Here is a 20,986-nt window from a genome sequence, read left to right as displayed (position 1 = left end):
TTCCATTTTGATTATGTTGATCATTCCATTTGATTATGTTGAGCATTCCATTTTGATTATGTTGAGCATTCCATTTGATTATGTTGAGCATTCCATTTTGATTATGTTGATCATTCCATTTTGTTAATGTTGAGCATTCCATTTTGATTATGTTGATCATTCCATTTTGATAATGTTGATCATTCCATTTGATAATGTTGATCATTCCATTTGATTATGTTGATCATTCCATTTTGTTAATGTTGAGCATTCCATTTGATTATGTTGAGCATTCCATTTTGATTATGTTGATCATTCCATTTTGTTAATGTTGATCATTCCATTTTGTTAATGTTGAGCATTCCATTTGATTATGTTGATCATTCCATTTGATTATGTTGAGCATTCCATTTTGATTATGTTGAGCATTCCATTTGATTATGTTGATCATTCCATTTGATTATGTTGATCATTCCATTTTGTTAATGTTGAGCATTCCATTTGATTATGTTGATCATTCCATTTGATTATGTTGATCATTCCATTTTGTTAATGTTGAGCATTCCATTTGATTATGTTGATCATTCCATTTGATTATGTTGAGCATTCCATTTTGATTATGTTGATCATTCCATTTTGTTAATGTTGAGCATTCCATTTTGATTATGTTGATCATTCCATTTGATTATGTTGAGCATTCCATTTTGATTATGTTGATCATTCCATTTGATTATGTTGAGCATTCCATTTTGATTATGTTGAGCATTCCATTTTGATTATGTTGATCATTCCATTTGATTATGTTGAGCATTCCATTTTGATTATGTTGATCATTCCATTTTGATTATGTTGATCATTCCATTTGATTATGTTGATCATTCCATTTTGATTATGTTGATCATTCCATTTGATTATGTTGAGCATTCCATTTGATTATGTTGATCATTCCATTTTGATTATGTTGAGCATTCCATTTTGATTATGTTGAGCATTCCATTTGATTATGTTGAGCATTCCATTTGATTATGTTGAGCATTCCATTTTGATTATGTTGATCATTCCATTTGATTATGTTGAGCATTCCATTTTGATTATGTTGAGCATTCCATTTTGATTATGTTGAGCATTCCATTTGATTATGTTGAGCATTCCATTTGATTATGTTGATCATTCCATTTTGATTATGTTGAGCATTCCATTTTGATTATGTTGAGCATTCCATTTGATTATGTTGAGCATTCCATTTGATTATGTTGAGCATTCCATTTTGATTATGTTGATCATTCCATTTTGTTAATGTTGAGCATTCCATTTTGATTATGTTGATCATTCCATTTTGATAATGTTGATCATTCCATTTGATAATGTTGATCATTCCATTTGATTATGTTGATCATTCCATTTTGATTATGTTGATCATTCCATTTGATTATGTTGAGCATTCCATTTTGATAATGTTGAGCATTCCATGGTGAGAGATAATGTTAATGTTTCCAGCAAGATGTTCTGCTCTATTTTAGGTGAAAGTACAGGAGGACCTAAAGACAATACCACTGCTTTCTGCCACATTCTGCCCCAGGATCAACATCAATTGATTGTGTGTTTGTAATGCTAAATGCTAACCAGAGGATTGTGTGTTTGTGATGCTAAATGCTAAATGCTAACCAGAGGATTGTGTGTTTGTGATGCTAAATGCTAACCAGAGGATTGTGTGTTTGTGATGCTAAATGCTAAATGCTAACCAGAGGATTGTGTGTTTGTGATGCTAAATGCTAACCAGAGGATTGTGTGTTTGTGATTCTAAATCCTAAATGCTAACCAGAGGATTGTGTGTTTGTGATGCTAAATGCTAACCAGAGGATTGTGTGTTTGTGATGCTAAATGCTAAATGCTAACCAGAGGATTGTGTGTGTTTGATGGTAAATGTTAAAAGTTGCTTCTTTCATAACTCAATTCCGATGATTAGACTACAGCATGTTTTGTTTTAGTCCATAATATGCCCTCTTCTGTGTGGTGCTACAGAGGAGAGGAGGAAGCTAACTTGAACCCTTTATACTTCTCTTCTGTCCGGTCTGTGTCGCTAGTTAAGGAACTGTGAATACTGGTAAGACACTTTTATCTCTATACTGTATAAGATTCTGACTGTTCCATGTTGGGAGGAAGTGTAGCTTGACAGTAACAATATACCTTTTAATTTAAAACTTCTTGCAACTATAGGGGGTGCTGTTCCGCATTAGCATATTTGTGTCTCCAAATTAAACTGCCTCGTGCTAAATTCTTGATCGTACAATATGCATATTATTGTTATTATTGGATAGAAAACAGTCTATAGTTTCTATAGGAGTTGAAATTTTGTCTCTGAGTGGTACAGAACAATTTCTACAGCACTTTTCATGACAGGGTTCAGATTTCAGAAATTTTTACCTCTGATCTGGGGTCTGTTTTTAAGGCGACAGTGAATGCTATGAAGAAACCGACACTGCCTACGTCTTCCTCTGGGTGTCTGTACGTCATCACGTTTTCAATGAACTCGATGGGATATTCCCAGCCATTATAAAAGCCCAAAATGTACAGAGACCCCCCTTTCTCATCGTGCGCCTGAAGCGTGAAGGCCATCGGACTTGCCTCGTTCCAAATCGTTTTTTAGAGAGTGATATTTCTCCGGTCATGTTTTCAGTCGTTATAGTTGTTAAAAACATCATAATGTAGTTAATTTGAACCGTTTTATAGCAATTTATATCCGTTTAGTGCGATTTTGAGGAATTTATTTGTCGTGCCCTTTTTAGCTTTGGAAACGTTTCGGGGTGTCGGTCGTTGGTGGTGGACATTTCGAAGGACAGAGGACATCTATCGACCAAAATACGTTTATAACATAGAAAGGATACATTGCCCAAGAATATGATGGAAGATCAGCTCAAAGTAAGCAATATTTAATATGATAAACCGTGTTTCTGTCGAAATATTTTAAACGCATATTTCGCCATTTTGTTTGGTATAGCTTCACCTGGCGAACCCTGTATTGAAAAGTAAGGATAATTTTAAAAATGTAAATCAGCGGTTGCATTAAGAACTAATTTGTCTTTCGATTCCTGTCTACCCTGTATTTTTTAGTCAAGTATATGATTAGCTTTCAATTAAACTAGATCACTCTGATAGATGACGTCAGACATATTGAGGCTTGATTTCCTAGTATTTTTATTGTGTAACCACGGTTTTGTATGGCTAAATATGCACCTTTTCGAACAAACTGTATATGTATGTTGTAAAATGATGTTACAGGAGTGTCATCGGAAGAATTCTGAGAAGGTTAGTGAAAAAATTAATATCTTTTGGCGGTGATTACGTTATAGCGCTCTTTGGCTGGAATCGATGCTCTGGTAACGTTTTCACATGTGGTATGCTAACTTATCGATTTATTGTGTTTTCGCTGAAAAACGCTTAGAAAATCTGAAATATGGTCTGAAATCACAAGAACTGGGTCTTTCCATTGCTATGCTTTGTCTATTTTTATGAAATGTTTTATGATGAGTAAATTGGTCATACACGTTGCTCTATCTAGTAATTCTAGTGGATTTGTGATGGTCGGTGCAATTGTAAACTGTGATTTCTACCTGAAATATGCACTTTTTTCTAACAAAAACTATCCTATACCATGAATATGTTATCAGACTGTCATCTGATGGTTTTTTTTATAGGTTATTGGCTATCAATATCTTAGTTGAGCCGAATTGGTGATAGCACCTGAAGGAGTAAGAAACTGATGGAGTTAGAATAGTGGTGTATTTTGCTAACGTGTTTAGCTAATAGATTTACATATTTTGTCTTCCCTGTAAAACATTTTAAAAATCTGAAATGGTGGCTTTATTCACAAGATCTGTATCTTTCATCTGGTGTCTTGGACTTGTGATTTAATGATATTTAGATGCTACTATCTACTTGTGAAGCTATGCTATCTATGCTAATCAGTGTGTGGGGGGTGGGGGGTGATCCCGGATCCGGGGTTAGTAGCCGTGAAAGGTTAATAGAACCAGTCCAACCTTTAGCTGGTATGATGTATATAAAGTTTAATGTAATAGAAGCAGTCCAACCTTTAGCTGGTATGATGTATATCAAGTTTAATTTAATAGAAGCAGTCCAACCTTTAGCTGGTATGATGTATATCAAGTTTAATTTAATAGAAGCAGTCCAACCTTTAGCTGGTATGATGTATATCAAGTTTAATTTAATAGAAGCAGTCCAACCTTTAGCTGGTATGATGTATATCAAGTTTAATTTAATAGAAGCAGTCCAACCTTTAGCTGGTATGGTGAGTGTCTTGTACTGAGTGGAAAATGTCAACTGGCAAAGAAAGGTTCTTAGTTACTACTGTGTCTTTAAAAAGCACTTTGTTTGTTGTCTTTGTTGCTTTAATTTGATACATGGATTATTCTGTGGGAGAGAATTAGGATGCCACCACAGAGCCACGTGTTCATTTCACTGGGTACCACTTATTTTGACCGTGCTCTTGCTATAACCAAACAGAGTTTGGCTGGGATTTAAACAAACCTAGCTGCATCAACATGGCACTTTCCTCAACTGTTAAAGGTCATTTATGTTTGAGCTGACGTCCACAATGTTAACTGAGAATGCAATCTCTGCGAACGTCAGGGAAACTGCTTGTCAAGTGTAGTGCGACGTGTGTGTGCATTGTGATTGGCTTTAATCCCAGCCTGTGTCTGTTGCTCCCATTGTTGTTGTTGTTGTTGTTGTTTACAACCCAGCCCTCTACACTGCATGGATTCCAATCACGTTGTTGTTGTTGTTTACAACCCAGCCCTCTACACTGCATGGATTCCAATCACGTTGTTGTTGTTGTTTACAACCCAGCCCTCTACACTGCATGGATTCCAATCACGTTGTTGTTTACAACCCAGCCCTCTACACTGCATGGATTCCAATCACGTTGTTGTTGTTGTTTACAACCCAGCCCTCTACACTGCATGGATTCCAATCACGTTGTTGTTTACAACCCAGCCCTCTACACTGCATGGATTCCAATCACGTTGTTGTTGTTGTTTACAACCCAGCCCTCTACACTGCATGGATTCCAATCACGTTGTTGTTGTTGTTTACAACCCAGCCCTCTACACTGCATGGATTCCAATCACGTTGTACCATCTGACTAAATACAGCATGTACCATTTAACTCCATACGCTGCTATTTCTGTTAACTTCATGTCAGGGAGGGTGGTCAGATTCAACTCCTGGGGCCTGTTGCACAAAAGTAGAATTAAGACATCCGGGATAAATGACTCAGCTGAGCTCAATGAAGCCAAAACATGTGCGTCCAGGCTTAATTGGTTGCACAAAGACCAAGCCAGGATGAGCAGACACGGATTCATTAAGCCAGGTGAAACCAATCCTGGATAGGTGCGCGCTCACGGCTCACTCAAATAGACCCCGCCACAGATCACAGATTAACTGATTTACCATGGCAACTAGAGCCGCGTACTTTTCCCCGTCGGAAGCACAAATCCTCATGGAGGCATACGAGGAGGTAAAAGATATAATTAAGAAGAAAGGCAACACCGCCACAGTGATAAAGCAAAGAGAAAAAGCGTGGCAAAGTATTGCAGACCGCCTGAATGCGTAAGTAGTGCACAATTACACACTCACCGCTCCGCTGAAACATCACAATTACAATTCAAATATTTAATTCACATCTCCAAAAATGCAGTTGTACTGTAATTATGAAACGGTTAAATTTTTAATTGAAATGCACTGCAGATATGAGTGAAATTGTGTAAAGTAACTCCATCACACTGTATAAAGCTATGATACATTTTTTGATATTTTTACTGAAAACAAGACAAAAATACCAAGTAATTTTTTGCAGTGTGACTCCATTAAATGTGTGTGTGTGTGTGTGTGTGTGTAGATTAAACATGAACGGGCCAAAACGGACATGGCAGCAGGTCAAAATCAAATACAAGAACATTCTGCAGAATGGTATGGTCCCTGACTAATATTTAACAAAGCACAAGCATATATTGTACCCAGAAGGTGCCTGCTCACACATTGTCTGTACTGTTTTAGCAGTGAAAAAGAATACCCACAGACAAGGCACGGGTGGTGGGTCACCAAAGGCTGACCTTACCCCAGCAGAGGACATGGCCTTGGAGCTAAATAAAGGCAGGCCCGTCTTAGAGGGGATCCCTGGGGGGAAAGAGACGAGCATAGGTTCCTCCCAAGATGCCACCCGCTTCATTCAAGGTATGTCCTTCCATCTCTACATGGGATACAACCACATTCATATTGAATCAATTTGGACTGTCTGACTTTGGTTTACCTATTGCCTTGCAGTGTCTGGCAGCACTGTGTTCCTGTTAGAGCCACCAGCACAAGCACCAGACGATGCTGATCCAGTGAGTACTCCATCAAAGGCATACTGTAGGCCTGGCATGTCTTGTCTACTAGCTTCAATATGAATCCGATTAAATGTGATAGGGTGAAGGCCCCAGTGCAGCAGCAACAGCACATGATGGAGACGATGATGAGGAGGAGACCATCTCTCTGGATTCCAGAAGGCATGAGGTATCATGTTAAGACTGTGAAAGTACTATTTACTCTACTATGGTGAGGAGTCCTCATCAAAATCAAAAAATCTAATTTCTTTTACAGGACCCAGATGCTATACAGTGGGAAAACCAGCCTGGCAACATAGTGCGTATTAATAAAAGGACACCACATCCTGCCAAATTCCAGCTGCGCTAATTGTATTGTGTTCACAGAGCTCACAAGCTATCAGAAAGTTGTATGGCAACCACCTCCGGCGCCAAATAGAACTGGCAGACATAGACATTCAGTACAAGAAGAAAAAGATGGAAAATCTTGCACTGGAGTCCGAAATAAAAAAGAGGACAATTAGGAAACTGGACCTTGAAATAAAAAAACTTGAGAGGGAGGTGAGATATGCCTTCAATGTACACTGTATGCTAACTGTAACACAAATGTATTAATCATTATTTTTCTTTCCTCCCCCAGCTCCAAGAAGATGACACAGCTCAAAATAAAAATTAGGTATATTCTCGTAAAGTCAAGTGAGCCATGACATATGAGCTCTTATTGTGAGCACACAGGACGGTGGCATCTTTCTAAGGTTTTTTTTATTTTCCCAGCAATCAGTACAACCAAGTCATCGTTATAAGGCATCGCCCTCTTTTGCCCACCCCCCCAGCACCAGGTGTGGCCACTAGCCTATATGAAGGCCCAAAATTGTGTGTTCCTTTCTGCTCTGACAATGGCATGCCCATTCGTGCGAGATGTGGTGGATGAAGAAGCACTTGTGCTGAGGAGAGCCTTCAGGCGAGAAAGGGTCTTCAGGGACCGGTTGGACCCACTGGCCTTCCCTGATGACCATCTATATGAAAGATACAGGTTTTCTGCAGATGGCATCAGGTATCTATGCAGACTACTGGGTCCCAGGATTAAGCATCGCACTGCACGGAGCCATGCACTGAGTGTGGAGCAAATGGTTTGTGTGGCCTTGCGCTTTTTTGCTAGTGGAGCCTTCCTGTACTCAGTGGGGGATGCAGAACAGCTGAACAAGGCCACAATTTGCCGCACAATAAGGAGTGTGTGTCTGGCTATCAAAGCATTAGCAGATGTCTTCATCTCCTTCCCTGGCCACAGAAGACTCTGTGACATCAAAGAGGAGTTCTATAGGATTGCAGGTAAGAGGATCTACAAATTACAGGACAACTGTTAACACATAGTAGGATACTCATTACTTTGTGTGACAGGTTTCCCCAATGTCATTGGTGCAGTGGACTGCACACACATAAGGATAAAAGCCCCCTCAGGTGCCCATGAGGCCGATTTTGTGAATAGGAAATCCTTTCACAGCATTAATGTTCAGGTGAACATAACTTTTTGATATTGTCCATTGACGAACACTCTGCATTGCCAGTGATGTGCATTGATTGGTGTAATATTCCTCATCTTATGATTTCAGATGGTCTGCAATGCTGACTGTGTGATCAGCAATGTTGTGGCAAAATGGCCTGGCTCAGTCCATGACTCCAGAATCTTTCGGGCCTCTGAAATCTATCAGTGCCTATCACAAGGTAAGCCACACAACCCCTATTTATAACCATCATGGCTGTGTCAAGAATATCACTGTGTTTATGAGGTAGTAATGATGAGATTTTGTGTTGACAGGTGAATTCTCTGGTGTGTTGCTGGGAGACAGGGGGTATGGCTGCCAGCCTTTTCTCCTGACACCTTTCACAGACCCCCAGGAAGCACAGCAGGCCTACAACCATGCCCATGCCAGGACCAGGGCCAGAGTTGAAATGACCTTTGGCCTCCTGAAGGCACGCTTTCACAAATTAAGGGTCAGCCCTGTTAGGGCATGTGATATTACTGTGGCTTGTGCTGTCCTCCACAATGTGGCCTGCCTGAGGAAGGAGAGGGCCCCCAGAGTGCCACCAGCCATGGACTGGGACAATCCGGCAATCTTCCCTGATGACGACAGTGGTCGGCTGCTGAGGGACCAATATGTGTTGAATTATTTTAGTTAGTATGTGTGCTTTCAATTTTGGTTAAATATGTCCTGCGGTGGCAGAGGAATTTGGGTTTTTTTGGGTTCGTTTTTTGACGAATTTGGCCTCTTATGATGTTTGTGCGGTATACTGTGTGTAATACAAGGCTGCAGGGAGGCTACTGCATCCATTCATTTGTCTGTTCAGTTGATGTGTATGGATTTGTCCTGCATTTATTTTAGTGTGCAGACATGCAGGGTGTGTTATATACAGACCTTTGAATGTGTATGTATCATTTTGTATAATATGCTTGGATTCTGTGCTTTCCATCTTGTAGAGTCACTGTGACTTCAGTTTCGAAAGGAGCTGATGGTTTACCTGCTTTGTTTTGTCCTTATTCAATAAAGGAACATAATGTTACACATTGTGTTTTTATATTCATATGGAATGTGTATTTGTTTATATGACAGAGTACTAGGGCCACACTGAAGAAAAAGGATAAAGTCATAAATTTATGAGGCTGGTTCTTTCTGCAGAAAAGCTACATATTGTTTTTACAGTTTTGATACTTATGACAATGTGATACTTAATATTCTGGCACATCAGCATGTCTTTGTTTATGAAACCATACTGAAGTACAATTTCACGAAATGCCCCACATCTGTCATTTTAACAACTGTCCTCCTTTAAAACAACTGGTTACAATATTATGACTTGTGTTTTTTTCCCCTCTGTGGCCCTAATATTCTATCATTTTATATATAGCCTTATAGTCTATGGGAAACTGTAAATTATCTAATGATAGCAACATCATCTAAAAATCATTTTTTATCCAAAATCATTGAAATTAATGATCACAAACGTTTAAATAATAACAGTGGGTCTAGTTATATGTGATAACAATGTATAGTGAGCAGTGAAATAACTATTGGTTTCCATTTGTGGTGACTGCTGACTGACATTAGGGATGAGATTAAATAGATCCTGGAATTTAGCCTGGTCTGGAGCAGGCTAGCTCCACAGAATAAATCTCCATGGTAATTTATACCATAACATATCCTCCTGCCCCCTATCCATCTTTAGTGCAACCGGATTACGGATCAATTGAGCCAGGATCACCAAGATATCCTGGCTTAATCCCTTATCCTAGTTTTGTGCAACAGGCCCCTGGTTTCGTTGCTAAAAAATGCTGTGATAAATATTTTGTGTAAAACAATGAATTTCAAAATTATCTGCACGGTTTGTTAGCCAGACAGTTTAAGTGGAATTATAAAAAATAAAAAAATTGAATTAACTGCCAATATGCAAATATTCCATTTAAACAATGCAGGCAATCCACAGCCAAACACGGGCTGAAATCAGTTGAGGACTTAGACAAGTTGAAAATACAACAAAAGTCCTGATATTGTATCATATTATACCAACAAAACAAAAACGGATACATTTATTGTCTGTTTACATATATTTTAGAGGCAATTTTTTGCAGACAATTGGTATAAAACCTGTGTAAACTGTATTTATGGAGAACGATCCCTGCTGGCGACGTGTCTGGAAGCCTGTCAAGGGGTTTCAAACACAGCTGAGTGGTATGGGGCTTCCTACTCAGAACAATGGGTCTTCACATCTCTGCCAGCCTACAGGCAGACTGCTTGCCAGGTCCTTCTGCCTGCCAGGCTGCCCGTAGCTGACACATCCATCAGCCTGAACACGGCTTTAACTACCAGCCCCTGGCACCAACCACCAGACACACAAGCCCAGTCTGGACAGACTGGTAAACCCCCCCTCCCTCCTCATAGACTCTTCCTCAAACATCCAGCCCCTGGCACCAACCACCAGACACACCAGACACCAGCCTGGACCAGACCGGTAACCTCCTATTCAAACATCCAGTCCCTGGCACCAACCACCAGACACTAGCCTGGACCGGACCAGACCGGTAACCTCCTCCTCAAACGTCCAGCTCCTGGCACAACACCAGCCCAGCCTGGATGGTCCGGTATCCCCCTCCTTATAACCCCCTGCCCAACATGAATCGGAAAAGACCATCGCTTCACATTTATAACCATTTAAAATGTATAACAGGCCCCGACTAGGACTCAAACCAAGGTCCAGCAACAGTCAACAGGCCCAGAACAGGACTCAAATCATGGTCCAGCGACTGTCAAGCCAAGAGGTTAACTTATTCGGGATCGGTGTCCCTTCCACAGGACGGTTGAGCTAACGTAGGCTAATATGATTAGCTGTTGCAGTGTCGACAACTACTGTGATTATTATTATTTGACCATGCTGGTCATCTATGAACATTTGAACATCTTGGCCATGTTCTGTTATAATCTCCACCCGGCACAGCCAGAAGAGGACTGGCCACCCCTCATAGCCTGGTTCCTCTCTAGGTTTCCTAGGTTCTAGCCTTTCTAGGGAGTTTTTCCTAGCCACCGTGCTTCTACACCTGCATTGCTTGCTGTTTGGGGTTTTAGCCTGTACAGCACTTTGACATATCAGCGATGTAAGAAGGGTTTTATAAATACATTTGATTTGATTTGCATGAGGTTGTAAGTAACAAGAACATTTCCCAGGACATAGACATATCTGATATTGGCAGAAAGATTAAATTATTGTTAATCTAACTGCACTGTCCAATTTACAGTAGCTATTACAGTGAAATAATACCATGCTATTGTTTTTTTAACATGAAAAATTATTAATAAACAAATTAGGCACATTTGGGCAGTCTTGATACAACATTTTTAAAAGAAATACAATGGTTCATTGGATCAGTCTACAACTTTGCACATACACTGATGCCATCTAGTGTCCAAAATCTAAATTGCACCTGGGCTGGAATAATACGGGTTGGCAGTTAGCCTAGTGGTTAGAGCGTTGGACTGGTAACCAAAAGGTTGCAAGATCGAATCCCCGAGCTGACAAGCTAAAAATCTGTCGTTCTGCCCCTGAACAAGGCAGTTAACCCACTGTTCCTAGGCCTCATTGAAAATAAGTATGAGTTCTTAACTGACTTGCCTAGATAAATAAAGGTACATTTAAAAAATATATATATATATATTATGGCCTTTTCAAAGATGATGGTACAAAAAAAATACCAAAGAACAATCGTTTTTTTCTTTGTATTATCTTATACCAGATCTATTGTGTTATATTCTACCATTTTCCTTTCGCATTTCCAGAAACTTCAAAGTGTTTCCTTTCAAATGGTACCAATAATATGCATATCATTGCTTCAGGGCCTGAGCTACAGGCAGTTAGATTTGGGTATGTAATTTTAGTGTCACGAATCCCGCTTCCTGAGTCTGTTTTTGCCTGTGTTCTGTCCTGGAATGTTTTTTCCGGTGTCCTGGAACTGTCTGGTTGCCGGGCGACGTAGCTAGTTGGAGGATCTCTGAGTACCCGCACCTGTAGCCCATCAGCTATCTGCACACCTGGTCCTGATCATCACCCCTCCACTTCATAAGCGCTGACCTGACATCCATTCCCTGCCGGATCGTTAGCCATGAACAGTATGTTGTGCCAGCGTATCAGCCTCCAGTTTGATAGAGTTTGTTTTGTTGTTTTGTACGTCTTGCTTGCCTTGAACTTACCTCCGTTTTTTCTGTCTACAGTCATTCATCCGGAACACTCATCCCATCCCTACCTGGTCGTCGGTGACTTCAGTTACTTCCTTGGATCTGCTTACTCAATTCCATCAACTCACCTCCGCTGCCCGCTCTGCTACTTGGATTTTTCTATCACTACATTTAAACTTGTAAATAAATACTCACCTTCGTCTTACTCTCCTTGTCCTGGTCTGCTTCTGGGTTCTACTTTAGAGAACCGTGACATTTAGGAGAAAATGTAAAATTAAGAGGATTAACATTCAGAGCTACACCTCCTCTGGCTGAGGCCCCCACCTAAACACACAGGCACAACTAGACATTGATTGATTGGAGACAGCTTGTGTCAATTACAGAACATTCCTCAACTGCAGCAAAACTGGTGGACAGTGCTGGAAATACCGGTAAAAGCGTCTGAAAAACTCCTGGCCCTAACTATAATTCAGTCAAGTACAGGCTTAACTGAGTGAACATCAGAGACAGAATCCAATATGGAATTTTATTAAATAGTTTGGGGTATGGCCTCCAGATGATGCTGAGCAGCTGGCATCGAACCCCCCCCCCCCCCCCCCCCCCCCGACCCGCAGTGTTAAGTAAAAGTATGTAAATTACATTTACTTTTAATACTTAAGTACATTTCAAATCAAATATTTTTAGACTTTTACTGAAGTATTATTTTACAGGGTGAATTTCACTTTTACTTGAGTCATTTATCTAGGTAATTGTACTTTTACTCAATTTTGACAATTGGGTACATTTTCCACCACTGCCCCCTTGTTGGGGAGTTCCAACGACGGGTATGTTATAGCTGGTGGTGGTGGGGAGGTGGATGGTTGTCAAACTGTTGCTGAGAGCAAGTGAGAGAACGAGGGTAATGTGACAAGTAAATACGATATTTACGCCCATTGGTTGAGAGAGAGGAAGGTGATAATTAAAAGAGTGAGCCCATAGGTTGAACAGAAAGTGTGTGGAATGCATTTTTGCCTATAAGATCAATAGGTGAATGACATGGCTGATAGGGAAGAGGAGGAGAAACAAGACTCTATGCTGATGATGATACATTTGTATTCATTCCCACTATGATGAAATAGTCTGGGTAGCCATTTGGTTACCTGTTCAGGAGTCTTATGGCTTGGGGGTAAAAACTGTTGAGAAGCCTTTTTGTCCTAGACTTGGTGCTCCGGTACCGCTTTCCATGCGGTAGTAGAGAGAACAGTCTATGACTGGGGTGGCTGGGGTCTTTGATAATTTTTAGGGCCTTCCTCTGATACCGCCTGGTGTAGAGGTTCTGGATGGCAGGCAGCTTTGTCCCAGTGATGTACTGGGCCGTACGCACTACCCTCTGTAGTGCCTTGCGGTCGGAGGCCGAGCAGGTGCCGTACCAGGCGGTGATGCAACCGGTCAGGATGCTCTCGATGGTGCAGCTGTAGAACCTTTTGAGGATCTCAGGACCCATGCCAAATCTTTTTAGTTTCCTGAGGGGGAATAGGCTTTGTCGTTCCCTCTTCACAACTGTGTTAGTGTGTTTGGACCATTCTAGTTTGTTGTTGATGTGGACACCAAGGAATTTGAAGCTCTCAACCTTTGTGATATCTCAATAATAACCACAGATTGTTAATTCCCCTTGTTAAATAAGTATCCTGGTAATCTCTCAGTGTCTGGTCAGACATGTTCCATCTATTAAATGTCCGCTCTAGGAGCAGCACAGTCCCTGAGGGTTAGCCCAGCACATCTAGCTTCTGACAAAATCAGTTCTCTTGATGGAAAAACTAAGTTACGTAGCAAAGAGAGATAGAGAGAGATATCAGTTCCTGGTTCCTGGTTTCTGCTGTCAGGTGCCACCAACACACTAATGAAGATCGATGGAGGAATATAGACGTGCTGTGCTGTGATATAAAGTGATACAGAAAGGGCATCTCTCCATGCTACATCACTCTAAACTTCATCGACAGGAGTAGTAGGAAGGAGCCATATTCAACCACAGCCCAAAGAAAATTCACAAAGGACCAGCTGCAGCATGTTGGGCCCTTGTGGTCCTTGGAGACAGATAGCTAATTTTACAGTCACCTACTTACTGCTGTACACAGCTTTCCCCACTATGACAAAGATGAGGATATTAATGCTAACAATTACAAAGTTAGGCTGATGAGTTCTGTTTTCCTGGTTCCCTCTGTTGGCCAGTGTTCTCATGAGGAGTGTTTTCCTGGTTCCCTCAGTTGGCCAGTGTTTTCATTAGGAGTGTTTTCCTGGTTCCCTCAGTTGGCCAGTGTTTTCATGAGGAGTGTTTTCCTGGTTCCCTCAGTTGGCCAGTGTTTTCATTAGGAGTGTTTTCCTGGTTCCCTCAGTTGGCCAGTATTCTCATGAGGAGTGTTTTCCTGGTTCCCTCAGTTGGCCAGTATTCTCATGAGGAGTGTTTTCCTGGTTCCCTCAGTTGGCCAGTGTTCTCATGAGGAGTGTTTTGCTGGTTCCCTCAGTTGGCCAGTGTTTTCATGAGGAGTCTTTTGCTGGTTCCCTCAGTTGGCCAGTGTTTTCATGAGGAGTGTTTTCCTGGTTCCCTCAGTTGGCCAGTGTTCTCATGAGGAGTGTTTTGCTGGTTCCCTCAGTTGGCCAGTGTTTTCATGGTTAGTGTTTTCCTGGTTCCCTCAGTTGGCCAGTGTTCTCATGAGGAGTGTTTTCCTGGTTCCCTCAGTTGGCCAGTGTTCTCATGAGGAGTGTTTTGCTGGTTCCCTCAGTTGGCCATTGTTTTCACGAGGAGTGTTTTCCTGGTTCCCTCAGTTGGCCAATGGTCTCTTGCCCACCTAACATACCAATCTCTCTGATTGGGTCACATGACAGAGATCCACCTCCACTTGATCCAACCAGTGAATGGGAACCAGGAAGATGATGTACTCAATAGGATCCTAATGATTTGACGGAGCTGCTGCAGCATCAGAGGTCAGTTCAACAAGGGTTCTGTTTGCGGTGAACACGTTACTTAGTAACCATTTCAGTTGATCGATTTGAATGAATATTCCAAAATGTTATGGTGAAACACTGAACAGCTAATTGTTGTAAGGATTACTGTGGTGCCAATGACTGCTATTCCTACTATATGTAACAGAAAGCCTACGTAGCCACATGATTATTTGTAGTGGCAGTTTAGACGCGAAACAGATGCTTTTGTTCACACACACGACATTCAGACTCTGTTAGCTAAAGTTTGCGGCTAACACAAAATAAATGGAATATGCTAGCAAACGTTCGCGGCTAACACAAAACAAATGGAATATGATAGCTAACGTTCACAAACTATTTCCCTTGTTGAACACACCTCAGGTGTAATTTCAAATGACCTAAAAATAACAATAATCTCCCCAGGCAGACAGGCTCACTCTGTTCTGCTCTCTGTGTGTTATTAAACCCAATCTGAGTGGTAATATCTTCTAGCCAGGCAGCAGACGGCCTAATTTATGAGCAGAGAAGTCCCAAATGGTACCCTGTTCCCTTTGTTCGGCACTATGTTTGACCAGGGCCCAAATCCCTATGTTCGGCACTATGTTTGACCAGGGCCCAAATCCCTATGTTCGGCACTATGTTTGACCAGGGCCCAAATCCCTATGTTCGGCACTACGTTTGACCAGGGCCCAAATCCCTATGTTCGGCACTATGTTTGACCAGGGCCCAAATCCCTATGTTCGGCACTATGTTTGACCAGGGCCCAAATCCCTATGTTCGGCACTACGTTTGACCAGGGCCCAAATCCCTATGTTCGGCACTATGTTTGACCAGGGCCCAAATCCCTATGTTCGGCACTATGTTTGACCAGGGCCCAAATCCCTTTGTTCGGCACTATGTTTGACCAGGGCCCAAATCCCTATGTTCGGCACTATGTTTGACCAGGGCCCAAATCCCTTTGTTCGGCACTATGTTTGACCAGGGCCCAAATCCCTTTGTTCGGCACTATGTTTGACCAGGGCCCAAATCCCTATGTTCGGCACTATGTTTGACCAGGGCCCAAATCCCTATGTTCGGCACTATGTTTGACCAGGGCCCAAATCCCTATGTTCGGCACTATGTTTGACCAGGGCCCAAATCCCTATGTTCGGCACTATGTTTGACCAGGGCCCAAATCCCTATGTTCGGCACTATGTTTGACCAGGGCCCAAATCCCTTTGTTCGGCACTATGTTTGACCAGGGCCCAAATCCCTTTGTTCGGCACTACGTTTGACCAGGGCCCAAATCCCGTTGTTCGGCACTATGTTTGACCAGGGCCCAAATCCCGTTGTTCGGCACTATGTTTGACCAGGGCCCAAATCCCTTTGTTCGGCACTATGTTTGACCAGGGCCCAAATCCCTATGTTCGGCACTACGTTTGACCAGGGCCCAAATCCCTTTGTTCGGCACTACGTTTGACCAGGGCCCAAATCCCTATGTTCAGCACTATGTTTGACCAGGGCCCAAATCCCTTTGTTCGGCACTACGTTTGACCAGGGCCCAAATCCCTTTGTTCGGCACTATGTTTGACCAGGGCCCAAATCCCTTTGTTCGGCACTACGTTTGACCAGGGCCCAAATCCCTTTGTTCGGCACTATGTTTGACCAGGGCCCAAATCCCTTTGTTCGGCACTATGTTTGACCAGGGCCCAAATCCCTTTGTTCGGCACTATGTTTGACCAGGGCCCAAATCCCTTTGTTCGGCACTACGTTTGACCAGGGCCCAAATCCCTATGTTCGGCACTATGTTTGACTAGGGAGGGCCCAAATCCCTTTGTTCGGCACTACGTTTGACCAGGGCCCAAATCCCTTTGTTCGGCACTACGTTTGACCAGGGCCCAAATCCCTATGTTCGGCACTACGTTTGACCAGGGCCCAAATCCCTTTGTTCGGCACTATGTTTGACCAGGGCCCAAATCCCTTTGTTCGGCACTACGTTTGACCATGGCCCAAATCCCTATGTTCGGCACTATGTTTGACTAAGGAGGGCCCAAATCCCTTTGTTCGGCACTACGTTTGACCAGGGCCCAAATCCCTATGTTCGGCACTATGTTTGACTAGGGAGGGCCCAAATCCCTTTGTTCGGCACTATGTTTGACCAGGGCCCAAATCCCTTTGTTCGGCACTATGTTTGACCAGGGCCCAAATCCCTTTGTTCGGCACTACGTTTGACCAGGGCCCAAATCCCTATGTTCGACACTATGTTTGACCGGGGCCCAAATCCCTATGTTCGGCACTATGTTTGACCAGGGCCCAAATCCCTTTGTTCGGCACTACGTTTGACCAGGGCCCAAATCCCTATGTTCGGCACTATGTTTGACCAGGGCCCAAATCCCTTTGTTCGGCACTACGTTTGACCAGGGCCCAAATCCCTTTGTTCGGCACTATGTTTGACCAGGGCCCAAATCCCTATGTTCGGCACTATGTTTGACCAGGGCCCAAATCCCTATGTTCGGCACTATGTTTGACCAGGGCCCAAATCCCTTTGTTCGGCACTATGTTTGACCAGGGCCCAAATCCCTTTGTTCGGCACTATGTTTGACCAGGGCCCAAATCCCTATGTTCGGCACTACGTTTGACCAGGGCCCAAATCCCTTTGTTCGGCACTACGTTTGACCAGGGCCCAAATCCCTATGTTCGGCACTATGTTTGACCAGGGCCCAAATCCCTTTGTTCGGCACTATGTTTGACCAGGGCCCAAATCCCTTTGTTCGGCACTATGTTTGACCAGGGCCCAAATCCCTTTGTTCGGCACTACGTTTGACCAGGGCCCAAATCCCTTTGTTCGGCACTATGTTTGACCAGGGCCCAAATCCCTTTGTTCGGCACTATGTTTGACCAGGGCCCAAATCCCTTTGTTCGGCACTATGTTTGACCAGGGCCCAAATCCCTTTGTTCGGCACTACGTTTGACCAGGGCCCAAATCCCTATGTTCGGCACTATGTTTGACTAGGGAGGGCCCAAATCCCTTTGTTCGGCACTACGTTTGACCAGGGCCCAAATCCCTTTGTTCGGCACTACGTTTGACCAGGGCCCAAATCCCTATGTTTGGCACTACGTTTGACCAGGGCCCAAATCCCTTTGTTCGGCACTATGTTTGACCAGGGCCCAAATCCCTTTGTTCGGCACTACGTTTGACCAGGGCCCAAATCCCTATGTTCGGCACTATGTTTGACTAAGGAGGGCCCAAATCCCTTTGTTCGGCACTACGTTTGACCAGGCCCAAATCCCTATGTTCGGCACTATGTTTGACTAGGGAGGGCCCAAATCCCTTTGTTCGGCACTATGTTTGACCAGGGCCCAAATCCCTTTGTTCGGCACTATGTTTGACCAGGGCCCAAATCCCTTTGTTCGGCACTACGTTTGACCAGGGCCCAAATCCCTATGTTCGGCACTATGTTTGACCGGGGCCCAAATCCCTATGTTCGGCACTATGTTTGACCAGGGCCCAAATCCCTTTGTTCGGCACTACGTTTGACCAGGGCCCAAATCCCTATGTTCGGCACTATGTTTGACCAGGGCCCAAATCCCTTTGTTCGGCACTACGTTTGACCAGGGCCCAAATCCCTTTGTTCGGCACTACGTTTGACCAGGGCCCAAATCCCTATGTTCGGCACTATGTTTGACCAGGGCCCAAATCCCTATGTTCGGCACTACGTTTGACCAGGGCCCAAATCCCTTTGTTCGGCACTACGTTTGACCAGGGCCCAAATCCCTTTGTTCGGCACTACGTTTGACCAGGGCCCAAATCCCTTTGTTCGGCACTATGTTTGACCAGGGCCCAAATCCCTTTGTTCGGCACTATGTTTGACCAGGGCCCAAATCCCTATGTTCGGCACTACGTTTGACCAGGGCCCAAATCCCTTTGTTCGGCACTACGTTTGAGAATAGGGAATATTGCCACCTCACACCTGTCTCACCTCACACCTGTCTCACCTCACACCTGTCTCACCTCTCATGATTTCTCATCTCAGTGATATGACACCTGTCTCACCTCATACCTGTCCCACCTCACACCTGTCCCACCTCACACCTGTCCCACCTCACAACTGTCCCACCTCACACCTGTTTCACCTCACACCTGTCTCACCTCTCATGATTTCTCATCTCAGTGATATGACACCTGTCTCACCTCATACCTGTCCCACCCCACACCTGTCCTACCTCACAACTGTCTCACCTCACACCTGTCCCACCTCACACCTGTCCCACCTCATACCTGTCTCACCTCACATTATTTCTCATCTCAGTAATATGACAGCTGTCTCACCTCACACTATTTCTCATCTCAGTAATATGACACCTGTCTCACCTCACACCTGTCTCACCTCTCATGATTTCTCAACTCAGTGATATGACACCTGTCTCACCTCATACCTGTCCCACCTCACACCTGTCTCACCTCACACCTGTCTCACCTCACATTATTTCTCATCTCAGTAATATGACACCTGTCTCACCTCACACCTGTCTCACCTCACATTACACCTCTCATCTCAGTAATATGACACCTGTCTCACCTCACACCTGTCTCACCTCACATTATTTCTCATCTCAGTAATATGACACCTGTCTCACCTCACACCTGTCTCACCTCACATTATTTCTCATCTCAGTAATATGACACCTGTCTCACCTCACACCTGTCTCACCTCACATTATTTCTCATCTCAGTAATATGACACCTGTCTCACCTCACACCTGTCTCACCTCTCATGATTTCTCATCTCAGTGATATGACACCTGTCTCACCTCATACCTGTCCCACCTCCCACCTGTCCCACCTCACACCTGTCCCACCTTACACCTGTCCCACCTCACACCTGTCCCACCTCATACCTGTCTCACCTCACATCTGTCTCACCTCACACCTGTCTCAACTGACACCTGTCCCACCTCACATCTGTCTCACCTCACATCTGTCTCACCTCACATCTGTCTCACCTCACACCTGTCTCACCTCACACCTGTCTCACCTCACACCTGTCTCACCTCACACCTGTCTCACCCCCCACCTGTCCCACCTCACATCTGTCTCACCTCATACCTGTCTCACCTCACATCTGTCCCACCTCACACGTGTCTCACCTCACACCTGTCTCACCTCACATGATTTCTCATCTCAGTGATATGACATCTGTCTCACCTCATACCTGTCCCATCTCACACCTGTCCAACCTTACACCTGTCCCATCTCACACCTGTCTCAATTCACACCTGTCTCACCTCATACCTGTCTCACCTCATACCTGTCTCACCTCACACCTGTCTCACCTCACATGATTTCTCATCTCAGTGATATGACACCTGTCTCACCTCCTACCTGTCCCACCTTACACCTGTCCCACCTCACACCTGTCCCACGTTACACCTGTCTCACCTCACACCTGTCTCAACTCACATGATTTCTCATCTCAGTGATATGACACCTGTCTCACCTCACACCTGTCTCACCTCACATTATTTCTCATCTCAGTAATATGACACCTGTCTCACCTCACACCTGTCTCACCTCACATTATTTCTCATCTCAGTAATTTGACACCTGTCTCACCTCACACCTGTCTCACCTCACATTATTTCTCATCTCAGTAATATGACAGCTGTCTCACCTCACACTATTTCTCATCTCAGTAATATGACACCTGTCTCACCTCACACCTGTCTCACCTCACATTATTTCTCATCTCAGTAATATGGCACCTGTCTCACCTCACACCTGTCTCACCTCACATTATTTCTCATCTCAGTAATATGACACCTGTCTCACCTCAAACCTCTCATCTCAGTAATATGACACCTGTCTCACCTCACACCTGTCTCACCTCACATTATTTCTCATCTCAGTAATATGACACCTGTCTCACCTCACACCTGTCTCACCTCACATTATTTCTCATCTCA

General features: G+C 43.5%; 1 protein-coding gene across 2 annotated transcripts; it reads left to right on the top strand.

Moving 5' to 3' along the window:
• Window positions 1-4,003: 4,003 nt before the first annotated feature.
• On the top strand, window positions 4,004-8,921 carry LOC139569911 (putative nuclease HARBI1). 2 transcript variants are annotated; one of them, XR_011673974.1, is made up of 7 exons: window positions 4,004-5,967; window positions 6,055-6,231; window positions 6,322-6,383; window positions 6,466-6,552; window positions 6,640-7,691; window positions 7,761-8,084; window positions 8,179-8,921. XR_011673974.1 is itself a non-coding variant. In XM_071391257.1 (7 exons), exons 5-7 carry the CDS (start codon window positions 7,623-7,625, stop codon window positions 8,538-8,540), a joined length of 543 nt encoding a protein of 180 aa, XP_071247358.1. In that variant the 5' UTR covers window positions 4,004-5,967; window positions 6,055-6,231; window positions 6,322-6,383; window positions 6,466-6,552; window positions 6,640-7,622; the 3' UTR covers window positions 8,541-8,921. The 2 variants fall into 2 exon arrangements, 1 of the variants encoding a protein (XP_071247358.1); XM_071391257.1 differs by having other exon boundaries at window positions 7,973-8,084.
• Window positions 8,922-20,986: the final 12,065 nt, after the last annotated feature.

The sequence above is a fragment of the Salvelinus alpinus genome, chromosome 3 (genome assembly GCF_045679555.1).
Source record: "Salvelinus alpinus chromosome 3, SLU_Salpinus.1, whole genome shotgun sequence".
Taxonomy (NCBI): Eukaryota; Metazoa; Chordata; class Actinopteri; order Salmoniformes; family Salmonidae; genus Salvelinus; species Salvelinus alpinus.
The sequence above is the reverse complement of the archived record's forward strand: the minus strand, read 5'-3'. Positions and strand labels throughout refer to the sequence as shown.